The sequence below is a fragment of the Rutidosis leptorrhynchoides genome, chromosome 10 (assembly GCF_046630445.1).
Source record: "Rutidosis leptorrhynchoides isolate AG116_Rl617_1_P2 chromosome 10, CSIRO_AGI_Rlap_v1, whole genome shotgun sequence".
In the NCBI taxonomy this organism is placed as follows: domain Eukaryota; kingdom Viridiplantae; phylum Streptophyta; class Magnoliopsida; order Asterales; family Asteraceae; genus Rutidosis; species Rutidosis leptorrhynchoides.
The window spans coordinates 1,272,121-1,289,975 of NC_092342.1; the positions used below are offsets into that span (position 1 = coordinate 1,272,121).

At 37.8% G+C, this 17,855-nt stretch overlaps 2 protein-coding genes across 3 annotated transcripts; one reads left to right on the forward strand and one right to left on the reverse strand.

Annotated features, from left to right (window-relative positions):
* The first annotated feature begins 214 nt into the window (after window positions 1–214).
* LOC139871697 (agglutinin-1-like) lies at window positions 215–11,415 on the forward strand. 2 transcript variants are annotated; one of them, XR_011766740.1, is made up of 3 exons: window positions 215–1,285; window positions 1,411–1,513; window positions 11,278–11,415. XR_011766740.1 is itself a non-coding variant. In XM_071859424.1 (2 exons), exon 1 carries the CDS (start codon window positions 458–460, stop codon window positions 1,511–1,513), a length of 1,056 nt encoding a protein of 351 aa, XP_071715525.1. In that variant the 5' UTR covers window positions 215–457; the 3' UTR covers window positions 11,278–11,415. The 2 variants fall into 2 exon arrangements, 1 of the variants encoding a protein (XP_071715525.1); XM_071859424.1 differs by having other exon boundaries at window positions 215–1,513.
* LOC139872676 (uncharacterized) lies at window positions 8,669–17,016 on the reverse strand. Its single transcript, XM_071860609.1, has 9 exons — window positions 16,516–17,016; window positions 15,731–15,803; window positions 15,545–15,615; window positions 15,259–15,347; window positions 14,909–15,041; window positions 14,562–14,794; window positions 13,217–13,702; window positions 12,896–13,077; window positions 8,669–9,555 (listed from the first exon to the last, which is right to left on the reverse strand). The coding sequence occupies exons 1-9, from the start codon at window positions 17,014–17,016 to the stop codon at window positions 8,669–8,671; spliced, it is 2,655 nt and encodes an 884-aa protein (XP_071716710.1).
* Window positions 17,017–17,855: the final 839 nt, after the last annotated feature.

Consider the following 17,855-nt stretch of genomic DNA (forward strand, 5'->3'; position numbering starts at 1 on the left):
TATTGTCTTGAAAAACAGTTGCACCTATTTCACATTACCCTAATCAAATTATGGTGATTCAACAGAGAGATCCCAAAGCAGAGGGTAGATAGTTGCAATACAAATGAAAGACAGAGGGGGCATGATAGTAAAGTTATTGTAGCCCCCCATCACCACCCCACTCCCTTCTTTCTTTTTTAACAACAAACACCAACCAGTCAAACAAACACTGAACCAAAAAAGGAGAGACAAAAGCATTGCAACAGAGAAGCCTGCCAGTAGTTAAATAGAATACTGGAACACGACCCACCACCCACATTTAATTCTCACACCCTCCGATTTCTCTCTTCCCCATTTTTATTTTTATTTTTATTTTTATTTTTATTTTTATTTTTATTTTTACTTCTCTTCTAAAAACCCTAACTATGATTTCTTCATAATCATATGTCTCCTGCTAACAACATCCAAATCACAGGTCATGGCGTTTTTTTCAATCTCAATATCCTTCATCGTTACACTTTCCTTTTTAACTACTTTTTTGTTCAAATCTCTAATTGCCGACTCAAACACTTCATTTTCTCTAGAAAACTTTGGTAAAAATGTAACCTTTCTTGCTCTTTACGGAGATGCAAAGGTTGTTAATGGCGGTTCCTCATTACAGCTCACTGCTCCATTGCCTTATAGCGTTGGCAGAGTAATTTACAAAAAACCCATCAAAATTTATGGTGGAATCCCCAAGAAATTGGTATCAATCTCTACCTACTCTACTTTTTACATCTCAAACGGTGGTCTTTTATCCTTTGTTGTTTTTCCATATGGGTATCCTCTTCTTAATCATGTGTTTGACTATAATAATGCCTCCTCGTCTGGCCTTTTGAGTAGTAACAAAAAGCTTGATGTTTTGAGTGTGGAATTTGAGCATCATATTGACATTGATTCATCAGGATTCATGTCTGTCAAAGTTATGAATTTGTCATCTGTCAATTTGGTGAGTGATAATGGTGGTGAAAAAATGCAAACTTGGATCGATTACCAACCGGGCTCCAAAAGATTGGAGGTTAGGTTGAATAAATTTGGCAACAGTCGACCTATTGATCCGCACCTGTTTGTGCAAATTGATCTGTTGAGAATTTGGCCAAATAATGAAGAAGGGGTTTTTGTGGGATTTAGTTCATCGAATGGGAATTCGTCAAAATCCTGCAAAGTTGATTCTTGGAGATTTAAAGCATATCAAGCTCCTGACTGGATGCATTCTGAGCCGCTGGATCTGGTTAATGCGAAATTCAATAAAGTGCAGCAGATAAAGGTGGTTTCTAAAGAAAGTGATTGTCTTATAAAGATTTTTGCAGCATTGATATTTGGAATTGGCTGTGGTTCTTTAGGTACATTCCTTATAATGTTTTTGTTTACATTGTTTGGGAATCGGTATAGGCAGCCAGTTGTGCCTGAAGAGTTTGCTGTGAAATCCTTGCAAGAATATGAGCACAAGAAACTTCAGATTGTTCTTGATAAAGCCTCTGCAAATGAGAATTAGGTAACTCTTTAATTGCTAGTTTAGATGTTACTTTTTTCCTTGATTTGTAAATGAGTACTCCGTATTATATTATGGTTATTCTGTCCTGGGGTTAGATCCAATTTAGGCTTGTCTGTAGTTATAAGGTTGTGCAATATTGTGAACAAAATGTAGTTCAATATTGTACAATGTTATGATCATTTGATTGCAGTTTATATGAGTGAAAGACATGTTTGAGCTATCTGATATTCCGTGTTATATAGCCAGGTGTATCCATAGCAAACTGGCTTCGTAAAGTGAAGCTCAACCACCTTTGGTTATACCAAGTGGTTGTATTGTAACTTTACTTTAACGTTAGTGTAGTGGCATTCATTCAAAACTAAAACTTAAACCTTAACGCCTTAAAGGTCTAATTTTTGTTGATTAGGCTTCAAGTTAAAAGATGATACATATATACCTGACATAAAGAGTTGTACAAAACATCACATTGATCTGTCCCAATGTATTGTGATGTAGTTACTAATTCTGAAATAGTATGTATCAGGGAGGTTTAGGGTCAAATATATTGCACAAATATTAATTGTTTATTATTAGTATAACATGATTTGCGGAATTTTATGAGTTAATATACTCTATGTCTTTTGGACCGTTTAACGTGTTAATTACTCATCAGAAATATGTAACCCAATGATACATATATACCCAAGGTTGAAAAAGACGCGATACGGGGTCAAGACGATAGGGACCTTAAAACGTCGCAACGGAAAATGCGGCGTCCAGACGGATGTTGACAAACGTTGACTTTTTATATATTTTAAACCACTGTTGTAAAAGACCCTGTCTCGAGCTGTTTCGATGCCCGTTGCGACGGTTTGGTGACTAGTCCGTCCCGTCTCGAAGAAAACCGTTTATATGACAGCTAACGGTCAAAATTCTGGTCAAAGTTGAAAAATTCGGGTCAAAGTCGGTCAAAATTCAGAAAAGCCAGAAAGCCGGTAAAATCGGTCAAATTTGTCGTATTTTAGTTTGAATTTTTTGTATTAAATTAACGGTGATAGCGATTATGGGTACAGATTAATCAATTAAAAATTTTGGATTTAAAATATGTATACATTTATATACTTATAAATTTAAAAGTCAACTTTGGTCAACGCCCGTCTCGACCCCCGTCTCACGTCTTTTGCAACCTTGTTTTAAACACAAACATTTCAAACATAAATATTTCAAAAGGAACATAGATACTTGCCTTTAATTCGAAATATTTATGTTTGAAATGTTTATTATTGAAATTTATTTAAAAAGTCAAACATTGGTCAACATCCGTCTAGACCCCGTCTCGGCCATATTTTTTACCTCCTCGGCCGTTGTTGACCAAAATTTTTTACTTTGTTGACCGTTTATTAAGCGTTAACCGTTTTAGAGGTCTGTTGCAACGGTAGCATGGTAAAACTGTTGCGACGCCGTCTCGGCCGTTTTCTACAACAATGTATATACCTGACATAATAATAGTAGTCTAATTTAAACTACTTTGTACATGGATTTTATTGGTGACTATTCTCTTAGAGCATATGGAATGGCTTCAAGAAGCCTTTAAACCTAACTAGAATGCAGTTTTGCATTCTCTGGGCAGCTTTCCTGGATGACGTCCAGCCAAAAACGTCGGGTTCTGCTTTCCCAACATTCATTTTATAAATGTCAAGTATATATATAATAGAACAAAAAAAGTTAAAGGATATTATTAGTCTTTTTTTCGAACGGCGATATCGGCATCACCAAGATGGAACTTAATCACCTTCGCGATCATATGCTACCCACACACACGTTAATGGTGCTATTTCGGTGACTATATGATACTTCACTTAATTATCCTTTTATTAAATCACATTTATTATTTATGTGTATATTTTTTTTTTTTTTCGAAAGGCAAGAATTTTATTATAATTAAAAGGAAGTAAATACAACTAGCAAGTAGCTAACAATACAACGAATTCACGAGCAAGAGACACCCCCGAATGCTAAAAACGATCTAACCAAACCCACGACAGACCTAGACTAAAATCACGACCAGTAAGACCGAACAACACTGACACACCACCACAATTAATACCAAAAAAATACACGAACATGGCTAGACTCGAGGATGATTTTCAAACCGACAATTCGACAACTACTACCACACAATTCGAAGCCCAAAACAAAGCCTACAATGAGTCCGAGTTTGAGTCTGAGCACGAGCACGAGCACGAGCAGTCATCAAGATCTTCCTCGTCCACATCTGAGTTCTTCATTATATTATCGAGAATAACCCTTTCACACCACATACGTTTCTCACGACATACTTCAATTATTTATGTGTATATTACTATGTTGAACGATGCCAAATTCAGACCAAACACCCCCATATACACTCGAACCGTTTTTCTAAACCAAATATGCACATGATTCTTGGTAACTTAAAATGAAAACTACCAAACCACATTATACCTCCATCTCTATGTTGAACGATGCCAAATTCAGACCACACCCCCATATACACCCCAACCGTTCTTTTAAACCAGATATGCACATGATTCTTGGTAACCTAAAATGAAAACTACCAAACCACATGAAACCTCCATCTCCATTTTTCCTGAAATTACGCAAACTTTATAAAAACCAAGACACTAATGAAAGATGAAAGAGCCTATCAGCACCGAGAATACAAGGAAACTTTCTAAAAAAACATGTCACGTTTGGGGAAACAGATCGAATGTACTTTACTAGTGAATAAGTTGGAGATTTTTTTGTCGAATTTGATCTTAATTTTGGCACTTTGAATTCCTTCAAACCTGGGTCCGCTAAACTTCCCTCTTTCTTATAAAGAGCGGGGAACACGATGAATTTGGATCATGTTGATGGAAAGCTTCTTAAGCCGTGTAAGAAGAGTAAGAAAACTTCACTTGCGGCGGACAAGCTATGCGTAAGTTGCGGGGTCAGTTTTCTTGTGGTTTAGTTGTTTTCTCGTTGTTTTAGGTGTGGTTGGTTGTTTTGGTTTTAGTTGCCTTTGGTTTCATGTCTTATTGGTTAGTTGTTGTATTCCGGATGTGTTTCGTGATTGTGCGAGAGTCTTGTATAATTAGTGTTTTGTGTAACTTTATTTTTTTTTTTTTTTTTGAAAGGCAAAATAATTTTATTAATATATAAATATATGTACATTATACATCCCCGAAAAGTAACAAACATCCAACGATTATAACTACTAGACAAATGGCATTAAAAACCGACTATAAGTAAAACCCCCAGGAGAGGGGACTCAACGAATCGAGTAGGGACACGAAGTAGTACACAGTGCTGATCGAGCAGCGACAAAGCATAAACTCCAAGGCCCGTTTAACCCCTGAAGATCTTGCCTTATAGAAGGTTAGCCACGAGAAGCATAGGGGATGCTGTGGGGTATTAGCCAATGCCCACTCTTGATGTAACAACGCAATACGAGCTCGGGTTAATGAGCCATTGTGACCATTGAATTTGAGCTTTCTTTATTCGACCCGAAATCCATTTAAAGGATGAAAGTTGGATATCCGCTAGAATTGAAGGTATGTCCCAGATTTGGTTTTGAAAGATTTTTAGGTTGCGATATCTCCAAATAGAATAACCGCAGACCCACTTGGTGGCTTCCCATATTTTTGAACCTATCGATGAGAGACTGGAGCTGCAGCTACTTGAAAATAAATCCGCGACGTTTAGTTCTGCCGGGGGAGAAAAATTCCACCATTTGTAAAAATCCAACCATATAGCTTTAACCTGGGGGCATGTGGCAAGAATATGTTCGGTTGTCTCGGACGAGTCTTGGCAGATATTGCAAAGAACCGAACCGAGGTCTAAACCACGTTTGTCAAGTTCGAGTTTAACTGGAAGTCGATGAAGTTTTGCTCGCCAAACGAAAAGTTCAACTTTTAATGGGACAGATCTGTTGCGTTTTGTAGGTGGTTTTACAGTTGAAGGTTGGAGACGAAGCATGTCTAAGTTTGCCGAAACTTGTTTGGTGAAAGAGTTATCCGAATCTGTTAGGGTGCAAAGCCACGAGTCTTCGGTAACGTTATTAGTATTCTGAGGTGGAGTAAAGTTCTCGATCAAACTTGATAGCTCCTCCATATCGCTAGCGCTTCTGCCCCTTGGAGAATGGAGCCAACTGCCATTGAATGAAAAGGATGACCCAGCTAAGTCCACCCGATCGAAGACGGTGCAACTTTTATCAGTATCAAGTGCAAATAATCGAGGGTATTTTTCTTTCAGAATGAAGCTCCCAAGCCAACGGTCGTGCCAAAAAGCTGTGCGTTTTCCATCTTTTAGAAACCTGCAAAAAATATGCGAAAAATCCCATCCAGCTTTCTCGAAATCCTTAGTGATATTGATGATGTTAAACCAAGTGGCACCGAGTTTCTTAAACCTGCAAAAGTCGTTAGTGACAAGCCCACCGTCCCTACCGTAAATACTAGAAATCACTTTAGTCCAAAGTGAGCAAGGTTCCGATTTGAACCGCCACCACCATTTTCCTAGCAAGGCTAGGTTTTTGGCGGAAAGCGATCCAATGTCTAAACCTCCCGAGTCGTAAGGTAGTAAAGTGTCATCCCATTTAACCCAACATATTTTCTTACCCGACCCGGACCCGCCCCAGAAAAAATTACAACGAAGCGATTCAAGTTGTTTTAAGATAGAGGACGGGGCTTTGAAGAGTGAAAAGTAATAAAGTGGAAGACTAGAGAGAACGGATTTTACCAATGTGAGCCGACCTCCGAAAGATAAAGTTTTTGATTTCCACTCCGCGAGTCGCTTTTTGAATTTGTCCACCACCGGAAGCCAATGAGTGGGTTTGTTCATCTTAACTCCTATGGGTAAACCTAAGTAGGTAAAAGGAAAATCACCCGCTTTACATCCGATTCTTAGAGCTATACTTTCCAAGTCCCCATTCGAAACACCAACACCGAATAGATTGCTTTTATGGAAGTTAACTTTTAGACCCGAGAGATCTTCAAAGCACTTGAGAATTTTCATGGTGTTCAATATGTTGTGACGGTACCACTCACCAAAAAAGATGGTATCGTCGGCGTATTGTAAGTGCGAAATTATGACTTTTTCTTTACCGACTTCTATCCCTTTGAAATGCCCCGACAACATGGCACGCTTTACAAGGAGGTTTAAACCTTCCGCCGCAATTATGAATAAAAAGGGGGAAAGTGGGTCACCTTGCCTAACACCTCGTTCCGGGGTGAATTCACGGGTTGGGGATCCGTTAACGAGAATGGATATTGAGGCGGAGCTAAGGCATGCGAAGATCCATTTTTTCCATCTATTACCGAACCCGATATTCTCCATGGTTTCCATCAAGAAGTCCCATTTTAGGCAATCAAAAGCCTTTTCGAAATCTATCTTGAAAATGAAACCTTTTCTTTTTTGTCGTTTGAGTTCATCGATAGTTTCGTTTGCGATGAGAACCCCATCGAGAATAAATCTTCCTTTCAAGAATCCACTTTGTTCGGAACCTACGAGTTTATGGATAACCTTTTCGAGTCTCTTTGAAAGAACTTTTGCCACAATTTTATAGTAAGACCCGATAAGGCTAATGGGGCGAAAGTCACTGGGGGTTAGCGGGTTATGTTTTTTGGGGATGAGTGTGGTAAAGGAAGCATTACACCCCTTGGAGAATTCCATATTTGACCAAAACCAGTTGAAAGCGTTAACTACATCATTCTTCACTAACCACCAATATTTTTTGTAGAATTTCAAATTGAAACCGTCCGGACCGGGTGCTTTAGAGCTACTACAACAACGAATTGCCTCCCAAATCTCGGATTCACTAAAGGGGTTTTCGAGCATCTCATTATCATTGTCGTTTAAGATCTTTGATTGAAGGTTGAAAGAGCATGAAGAATCATTATTAGCTTTGAAGATGTTCGAGTAATGGTTGAAGATTTCATCTTTAATTGCGTTTGGTTCCTCCGACCAACAACCATTAATTGAAATGCCGAAAATATTATTTTTCGTGTTTCTCCTTTTGACGTAATTGTGGAAGAACTTTGAGTTTTCGTCTCCCTCAAGGGACCATTTGATGCGGGCTTTTTGTTTAAGCATTTTACATTTGATTTTCTCTTTTTCAATCCATGCTTTACGTTCGTTCAACCACGTATCCCTCTCGGTTTGAGATAAAATTCTGATCTGAGCATTCTTTTCCCACTCGCTAACCGAATCTGCTAGTTCTTGGATCTCGATATCGAGTTTACCAAAGTTTGTTTTGCTCCAATCGTTGAGTGCTTTTTTCACGTTTTTTAGCTTATTTCGAAGTATGCAATCACCACGGTTACCACCGACATGTAAATTCCATGCATTTGAAATGACTTCCACCGAACCCTTATCATCGAGCCAAGCGTTGAATACTCTAATTGGCTTTGGGCCAAAGTCGATGATTCGGTCTCGGAGAATTATTGGGCAATGGTCGGAGGTGAATCTATCCAAGGTGTTTGCGAAAAGAGTTGGCCAGATATTATGAAACTTGCTGGAGACAAGGAAACGATCTAACTTACTGAATTTTAAACCGTCTCCGCTGATTCTCGTGAACTTTTGGCCGCCAAGAGGTATTTCAATTAAACAGCACTTATTGATGAAATCGTTGAACATATCCGACCAGGGTTTGTTGAAGTCGCAATTTAATCTTTCGTCTAAACCTCTAACCTCGTTAAAATCCCCGCAAAGTAACCAAGGCATGTCTTTAAAGTTGAGAAGATTTTCTAAACTTTCCCACATTAGTTTCTTCTTGGCGGTGTTATGTGGTCCGTAGACATTGACAAAAGCTATTTCTTCATCGATACCTTTCCAATGTCCTTTGATAGTTAAAAAGAATTCGCCTTCGATCGCTTGATTGACATTAAAAACATCAGTGTTCCAGACTAACAACATCCCACCCGAGAAACCTACTGCATGTTTTTGTATGTACTTGAAGTTTTCAGAACCCCAAAAATTCTCTATTACTTTGTCTTCGATCTCACCACACTTGGTTTCCTGGAGTGCTAGCACCTGTGGTTTTTCTTGTCTACAGAGTTTTTGAATCCAATCCTTTCGATCATCCTGTCCAATACCACGAATGTTAAGAGATAAGATATTCATTATGAAAACAATGACTTACCGAGGGTTGGAGGTAGATCAACAATGTTGATCCGCTTTCCAACGAATGCCGATCTCTTTTCCGAGCTCTTTATGGTTGAGGCTGCCGATGGATCCCGAAGAGTTACCTTTCCTGGAACGAGAGAGACCATTGGAAGAAGCTTCATTGATGTGTTTCGATGATGTGTTTTTATCTTTCAATTTCTTTCGATTGTTGGTAGGGAGTTTCTTGATAGAGTTGAAAGCATCTGAGAGCTTTTGGAGATCAAGGTCAATAATTGGTGATTGGTTTGATGCAGCGTTGGTTGCCAAAACAGTGTCAGTGTTTAAGTTATGCTCGGGATTGGGATTAGGGATTGTTGGGTTAACTGAGTTTGGATCGGGGATAGGTTCGGCAGTTGAAATGGGATTGTGAATATCATTACTGGGATTAGCTTCGGGTTGATCCGGGATATTAATAATGGGTTGGGTAGACTTTGGTGTAGTAATGGGCTCAGGAATTGGGCTAGAGGGTTGATGAGGTGAATTGGGTTTAGGGGGAGTAATGGGCCTGGAGGTATTGATTGGGCTCGTCACCGTGTTAAAAATAGTTGAAGGGTCAGGGGTATTTTGGTTACCGTTATTCTCGACATTAATGAAGGTATCGGGAACATGAGGGGATTTATTGCTCTGTGAAAAAATCTTGTTAGTTTTGAGGCGTTTTGATTCGGAAGACAAACCGTTTGTTCCACCTTTATTGTGCTTTGTTTCGACCGGTGCCGGAGTATGACTGTTGCAATCAGAAAAAGAACCATGACCTTCAATGTTGACGTTATCGGATTCTGGATTTAGGGGCGGGAAGGAATCGTTCACCGATTTTATCCCATCATCGTTACTAGACGTGTAACCATCACTTTCACTAGAGTTGGAAGTATCATCCGACGTGTATGAATCCGAATCCGAGACAATTTCCACAATGTCGTTAGTATCTTCGATAACATGGACATAGACGAGTTGAGTGCCTACCAATAGTCTGACATACCCACTAACAATCATTGGATCCCAAATTTTGATGAGGACTTTACCTTTAACAAGATTCTTAGCTTCTAAAAGGTTGCAGTTTTGTGTGTCGAGGGGTTCTCCCCACCATAAAGCAATTGATTTGAAAGTGTTTTCATTCCAGCATATCGTTGGGACGCCTGTGATCGTGACCCAGGTGAGTCGACCCGGGGGGCTATCCTGGATATTCCAAGGTTTAAGGGAATCCAACCAATCACGAATGGGATGATTTTCATTCTCCAAAATATTGGTAACCACTGCCTTGTTGTTTAAGATTAGTAACACAGAGACTCCACCTAAATACTTAATGTTACAGTCGTGTAAACCCGCTGCAATGCAGACTTCTTCAATGCATTCAAGTGTTTCAATCTTCTTGACCACACCACCGATGGCGTTTTCAAGATATTTGACGTTGGTTTCGCAATCCTTTGCTTGAGTTACTCTTTTTGTTTTTGATTTTATTTCCTGCCCTTGTTGATGGATAGTTGGGTTGTCGATAATTACTTCTTTGAAGAGCCTCTCATCCACGTAAGAGTTGTTCATGAAGATCTTTTTGAAGGGTCTAGGTTTAGTCGGCAGTGGGTTTTGAGTTTGCTGCTTTGAGTTTCTCTCTTTGGCAATAAAAACTTTGAAGTGATTTCCATCGATAATAATGGTGTTTAGTTTTCTTGCCATGAATTCTTTGTCATTGACATCTTCGAATCGAACAAACCCAAATCGTTGGCCACTTTTAAGCTTTTTGAAGGGAACAAAAACTTCCTTAACGATACCGAATGGTCTGAAGATATTCCAAAGTCCAGCGATGTTTAGGTGTTCTGGAAAATTGTGAAACATAAAAGAGGTGAGGTTCGATGGTAGGTTTGAGTTGTGTTGATGTGATTTTGGGGTATTAATCTTAATCGGCGATTGATAGGTTTGATGGCCAGATCCATATTTTTTGATCAGATCCTTCGCCTGGGAGATGGAGGTATTAGGTATGATGTTGGGATCGTGCAAGAAGGGATGGTTAGAGTTGCTCTTGTGTTTTGAGATGGATGTAGATCGTCTTTTTCGGGTGACCTCGACCCATACACTTTCTTCAGCTGCAGTAGTTGTTGGAGGGTTATTGTGATTGTTGACGGCGGGTATTGGTGGCGGTGGTGGGAGATGGCTGTCGTTGTTGGAGGTGAAGGGTGGAGGTGGCGGTTTGTGGTGGTGACCGTCGGTGTTCTTTGGTGGCGGTGGGGGATTGGGGGTGAAAGGGGAGGTTGTTGTAGGGTTATTGTGATTGTTGACGGCGGGTATAGGTGGCGGTGGTGGGAGATGGCTGTCGTTGTTGGAGGTGAAGGGTGGAGGTGGCGGTTTGTGGTGGTGACCGTCGGTGTTCTTTGGTGGCGGTGGGGGATTGGGGGTGAAAGGGGAGGTAGGGATTGGGAGCATTTTTAGATCAGTTGCCGGAAATAATTGAAGAAGCTTTGTGTAAAAAAATCAGCGGCGAAGATTGACGAAAAAGGAGCGACGATCTGATCGGAAAATCGATGGCCATAACATCGCAGTACAGAGGAAAAAGGTGGAACTACTCAAACAGAATGTTTTTGTGTAACTTTATTTGTTTGTTGTTTGTTTTATAGCTACGAGGCTCCCCGGTCAACTCCATCTCCATGTGGACCCATACATGCTCCTAATTAACTCCAATCACGCGCGGATATGATATGAAGCTATAAGTCATTGGCATTTTGTCACATCATCGTCCATATTCATATACTCCGTATTATATACCGTATATATAATGATATTATAATATAATAATTATAATGAGAACTAATTATTGATGAAAATCAGAACTCTCAATTCGGACCACGTTTTTTTATTAAAGGCAAACATTTTTAGGGTGTGTTCGAAAGAATTTTGTTCTACATTCCGATTTTGAGTTTGAACAATTTTAGGGTGTATTCGAACAATTTTCGAATGTGTTCAAACTCTTTTTTATTCTATACTCTTTCGTTCTAGAATTTCCGAGTTCCAACAAAAAAATACATTGTGTTCGAATAGTTGTTTTTCTACATTTTTTCCTTATTTTCTGAGTTCGAACATTCTACACTAAGTTCGGAAAAAAATACACTGCGTTCAAACACTTTTTGTTCTACAAATTTGAGTTCGAACAAAGAATAAAAAATATTTGTGCACCGTTGGAGTCCTGGGTGTTCACATTAACCCTAAATACCATCCTTAATAACGTATTAGTCGATCACATTTTCCCTATATATATAGGGTGTGTTTGGCGCAAGAGCTTATGGAAGCTTATGAGAGTTGATGGGAGCTTGAGTTTATGATTTTAATATGCTCCAAGTAATAAGCTTTGTTTGGTAGAAATAAAAAGTAGAGCTTATGAAAATCATAAACTCTAGAAAAATAAGCTACTTCTAGTAGCTTATGAAAAAAGTAGAGCTAATGAATTTGAAAATACGCTTCAGCTAGTTTACCAAACACTTGTAGAAAATAATAAGCTCCAACTACCAGCTTCAAAAATAAGCTCTAGCTCCAGCTCTGGTCCATAACCTCCGGCTCCAGCTACAAGCTCCAGCTCCAGCTAGTTTCATCCAAACACACCCTAACCATATATCGCTATATAAATTATATATAGGGTGTGTTTGGCACACCAGCTTATTGGAACTTATGAGAGCTTATGGGAGTTTGAGCTTATGATTTTAATAAGCTCCAAGTCATAAGCTTTGTTTGATAGACATAAAAAGTAGAGCTTATGAAAATCATTAGCTCTTAAAAAAATAACCTACTTGTAGTAGCTTATGAAAAAAATTAGAGCTTATGAACAAGAATATAAGCTTCAGCTAATTTACCAAACACTTATAAAAAATAATAAGCTCCAGCTACCAGCTTTAAAAATAAGCTTCAGCTCCTGCTCTAGTCCATAAGCTTCAGCGAGCTTATGATGCTCCCATTTCAAAATTTACAGTTATATACTTTACTATATCAAGTACGATAAGAGAAACAAAAATTTAGCATAGTACGTGATGTGGCAGGCCACCCAATTAAGAGTGGCCAGGCCGTGTATGTGTATGAATGCTATATATACGTACTATACAAAATATATATCAGAAATACATACCGCGTACGCATGAACGCAGGTAATTAGCTAGCTAGCTTGTGAGGTGTGGGTGACTACGTGCGTACGTATGTACGTACAACTGGCGTGGCGGGTTTGACATTAATTGAGGTTGGATCGGTTAGTGCAAATACATCCTGGAAATGGGTTGGCGTAAAAATTCTCTTCCGCTCTTGGAGACTCCCCAACCTTCCTTTGATATGGGCCACCTACCCGTGATTTATGAATCTTTTTTACTTGCGACCTAAAACTCCCCCATGAAATCACTCCTTTATCCAACCCATCTATCAATTTCACAAATTGTTGCCTGAAATTAATTTAATTATAAACATCTTAATTAATTAATTATTGTAGCTTAATTGCTTATTTGTATCTGCTAAGTATTAATTTAATTAGAATTTCAGATTAAATAAAAATAACAATACTTGTATATATAGTATATATACCTGTCAGGGCTGATTGTTTTACGAAAGCCTTCAAACTTCCTATGGCCTTGGACTACTTTTGCCATATTCCCGTCATATGTATAAACAAAGACATCACTCTCAAGGGCCACAATGTGATCGACTGCAGCAAGACGATTTTGATACTCCGGCACCTTAAACACATCCAACTCCTGTTGAGTCATAAGTGTGGTATGAGAAAACACGTTTGAGTAGTGCTTCTTGAAGGCATCCATGGTTGAATTCCCCCCATAAATTTCACCAGCAACAATGTAAATATTAGTGTTGGGAGGGTACCCAATGGCTTTAAGGAACAAGGCAGCCTCTCTAGGGGACATTGGGCAACCCCCTTGTTGTCTCCTTTCTTTACTATTTATTTCCTTTTCTTTCCAATGCTTCACACTGTACCTCATCACTCTTAGCTCCTCTGCCTCATCTACTGTCAGATTGTAGCTGCACCCAGTGAATGCAAGCATGTCCTTCTCATACCTGCACCAAATAATTACCAGCCGACCGACCATCTCAAACAACTAATTATTTGGAATTCATAGCCTTAATTAATTACAGACATGCATGTATATATGCGTGCGTCATAACACATCGTTAATTAATTAAATGCTTCTAATTTGGATTTAATTATGATGACACTCATGGTTTATGAAATTAATTAGGCAGGCTCGCTCAAGTGCTTGTCATGTAGCTTTCGATGGATCCAACTCTCGGCTCTTAAAGTTGATTTTGAAAAGTACTAGCTACATTTGACATAACTATAACTATACTAATTCTTCCTTGTTATTGAACTGGGTATGTATATTTTACTACTAGTAAACTACAAAATGGCAATATAGTACCGTGGTTACTTTAAGGTGAAATTTTGTTACAGACAGGCATATATCAAAATACTACTACAGTATATATCTTACAGAGTTACAAAAAGATCACAATAAGACCATTCCTAACGGTTGTGCTATGACCCGCCCTCAGCCAACTTCCTCGAGGGCTCCATTGACATTCCCCCGCCCTCACTTATGCCATGGACCCGTCCTCAAACTTCGCCCTGCAATTTGTCTTCAAATTGCATATTCTATGACGAATCTCTCTCTCCTTGTGTTATACTCTATTTATATGTACCCAATACTTAAAAAGTTGTAACCGTAATTATTTAATAAATAATAAAATGTGAGAAATGATGTCATGGTTGGTAGTGGTGTGTTATGAGAATGTCATGGGAGGAAGTAGTGAGGAAGCGGAGAGAGAAAGCTCTGATGTAGCGCTGAGGAAGGATGTCATGATTTGGAGTGGTCTAATAACAATTGAATTTTCTAAAAGGCAAGATTGGGATATTTACCTCAAATGAAGAGCGATATAGGGTTCTCCCTTGCTTCTAAGTCTATCAATCAACCTTTTCCCGAGATCTACAATCTCCTCAGAGTAACGAAGAGCCTCATAGTTTGCTCGACACCTAAGCTTCTGAAAAGAGGGGGCAAGTCCATTATTGGCAAGTCTTGAATCAGTATGCGTGAACTCGATTACTTTGTGTTGCTTCAATAATGATGTCATCTCCCTTCGGTAGTAACCAGCCTGCGTGCATTCGATCGATCGATACACACAACTAAATTAAACCAAAATTTTCCAATTTCTCCCTTTAAGTCAAACTAGACTAGCTTGTAAAAGAATCTATACATGCATACATACCTTTGACCACGAGATAGGAGCCTTAAGATGCGGCTTTGTACGCCTGAATTCAGGTGGTAAAGATTCTACTATCTCGATATCATCCTTTAATACATTCATGAAATGCCTCCAATCAAAGATTTCCTTGAAATCACTGTACGTACGTAAAAGCAATTAACAAGGCCCTATATATGTTACTACTCCAGGCAGTGACCGACTTAGCTAGGTATGTACTCCAATAACAATGTATTGTTTTTCATTAGGATATACAATACCAAAATAAAGCGGAGTAAAGCTTTTTCAGTACTGCATAGATATAACTAAATTTACAGAATGTACGTACGTGAGTAGACTAGATAGTCCATATATACCTTGGATCGGTCCAAAAGGACTGATGATCAAGAGAAGGAAGAACAAGAGTAGCATTCATTATCTTGGCAATTGCAACCATGTCACATATCTGACATCATATTAATTATTAACTTAGTCATTAATTGTCTTTATGGATATAAAAAACACGATTTATTTTATTTTATTTTATTTTATTATAATAACACACACAAAAAAAAAATAGCATTTCAATAACTCTTGTAGCTAAGAGATGTGGTCAAATGTGTTGCATGGAACTGTATAATAATCTTTGGAATGACAACTCACCCCAGTTCTCATTTGATTCAATCCACCATTAGCATGAACAAGAATATACCCATTTGTAGCTGAGTTTGTCTCTATGTAATAAAAAACAAATACATTAGAGAATGCGACATGTCAAGTTACGATTCGATACCAATGGTGAAGCATGTATGTGATGAAAACAAGAAGCTAATCAATTATTGGACTAACTTATTCGGTTCTTTGGTCTAACAATGCATTGATGATAATCCTGGGTGTTTGGTTTCATCCAAATGTCATCAACCTGTGGGAAACAAACAAGAAATCACAGCTTAATTCACCAACACTGTAATATATTTTAATATAATAAATGATAATAATAATAATATAGTAATAAATTGCATATAACGACAGTAAATAAAAATCCACTTTCTGGCATCAAATGAGAGAAGAATTAGATAGTAGAAGGGGTAAAAAGTAGTAATTGCGGTAAACTTTTGTAATGGAAGAATCACAAAGGTTAGATAATGAAAGAAACCCAATTTGGCTAGAAGATTAATTTGGTCAAAAAGTCAAATTCTACGAGGAAGAGTACTCTGTATTTCTTTGCCCTCCTTTTTTCCTCAACACAAAATATAAACATAAGCGATTAATGAATAAGTCAAATAAACAAATGGTATTACTAGTATAGCCCTATTAAAAAAATTTCTCCGTAACAAACTTTTAATTGATTAACTTTTAATTCCTTAAATGAAGCCAAAAAATTAACTTTTAATTCCTTAAATGAATCCAAAAAATCCAGAAAATAGCCTGAAACCATGAAATTTATGTTTTTGTAATCAAAATTTTAAAACTTTTGCCACAATGGATTGAGAACAAACTTTTAATTCCTATAGAAAGTTAAAAAAAAAAAAAAAAAAAACTCAAAGCTTAAAACCATGATTAAGTTTTTAGAGCAGAGTTTTATGAAATATTTGCGACAGTTTAAATAGAAAATAGAGAAAAAAGGCATTTACAGGGGTAGGATGGCTTGAGTAATTTTGAGTTACTCTGATGGGCAGAAGCAGCATTGAAGAAGATGAATGATGATGATGAATATCTGATAAAAGTCTGTGAGCCTTATGAACAGAATCGTGTTTATAATCCCTCAAAATCAACAACATTCCATCATCGATATCAGCATGAGGAGGAGTATTATGCATGTGGATGATCCCAACTTTCATAATAACCGTCAAAACCACCAAAATCATAACAACAATTCCAAACACACTTGTACTACTACTACGCCACCCAACTCTCATTGACTTCCGTCTCTCCGGCGACGACCCTTTTCTGACAAAAAAATAATTGCTGTAATTAATATGATTATGGTGGTGGTGATGACAGGTACAGGTGGTGGAGGTACAACATCCTACACAATTAACCGTCGTTTCGGATACATAATCTAAGTAAGTATTGCATTGACACCCAATTGGGTTTTCAGTTATTGATGAGTCAGTATGACCGCTGTCAGACATTGATTCTGGTACACGTCGCCGGTAGGTTGAGTGCGTCCTTGTTCTTGGACTGGTGGTGGCGGTGGTAGTGGTAGCGGTGGGGTTAGTAGTGGCGCCACCGATTGTCATCCAAAATAATAAAAAGGGTCACGTAGGAAAAAAAAGAAGAAAATAAAGAAATTTATGGGGGAAAATCTGAACAAAACTGCACAGTTTCGGAATAAAAACCGATGATTTGGGCTGCTGTTATGATTTTTGTAAATCTTTTTAAAGTTTTATTATTATTATTATATCATATACAGTAAAGTATTATAATTTTAAATTTACTTAGAGTTTATTTTTTATTATTGTTTTAAAAAAAGGAAAAGAAATTTTATTCGATCAATTTAAAGTTGGAGGAGGTTTGGGGAGAATCTATGTATGTGGATCACTTGTGCCAAATATATCATCATCTCATCGCGTATTTGTACTCCGTAACATATTTCTTTTATTTATGGAGTTTTACTTACTTACGCGTGCCTCATGGAGTCGTGGTACCCAACTCGTATTTTTTAGATATCATAATTATATTTCATTTAATTTAATTTATGTATGAAAATGATAAACATTAAATTAACTTAATGACTATTAAATTAAATATTAAATTTAAATGTTAAATTCAAATAAAATAAAAAATATACTTCATTAAAGATACCTTATTTTTTTTTTCGAACAGCCATTTTATAAACAACCTCAACCTAGCAAGTCGCTAGAAGAGGCGCACAAAACAAAGATTTACAAAGGATTATGAAACCAAACGGTCCTAGATAAATTACATTTGCTTCTATATCTAATCCAAGAAAATGAAAAATTACATATAG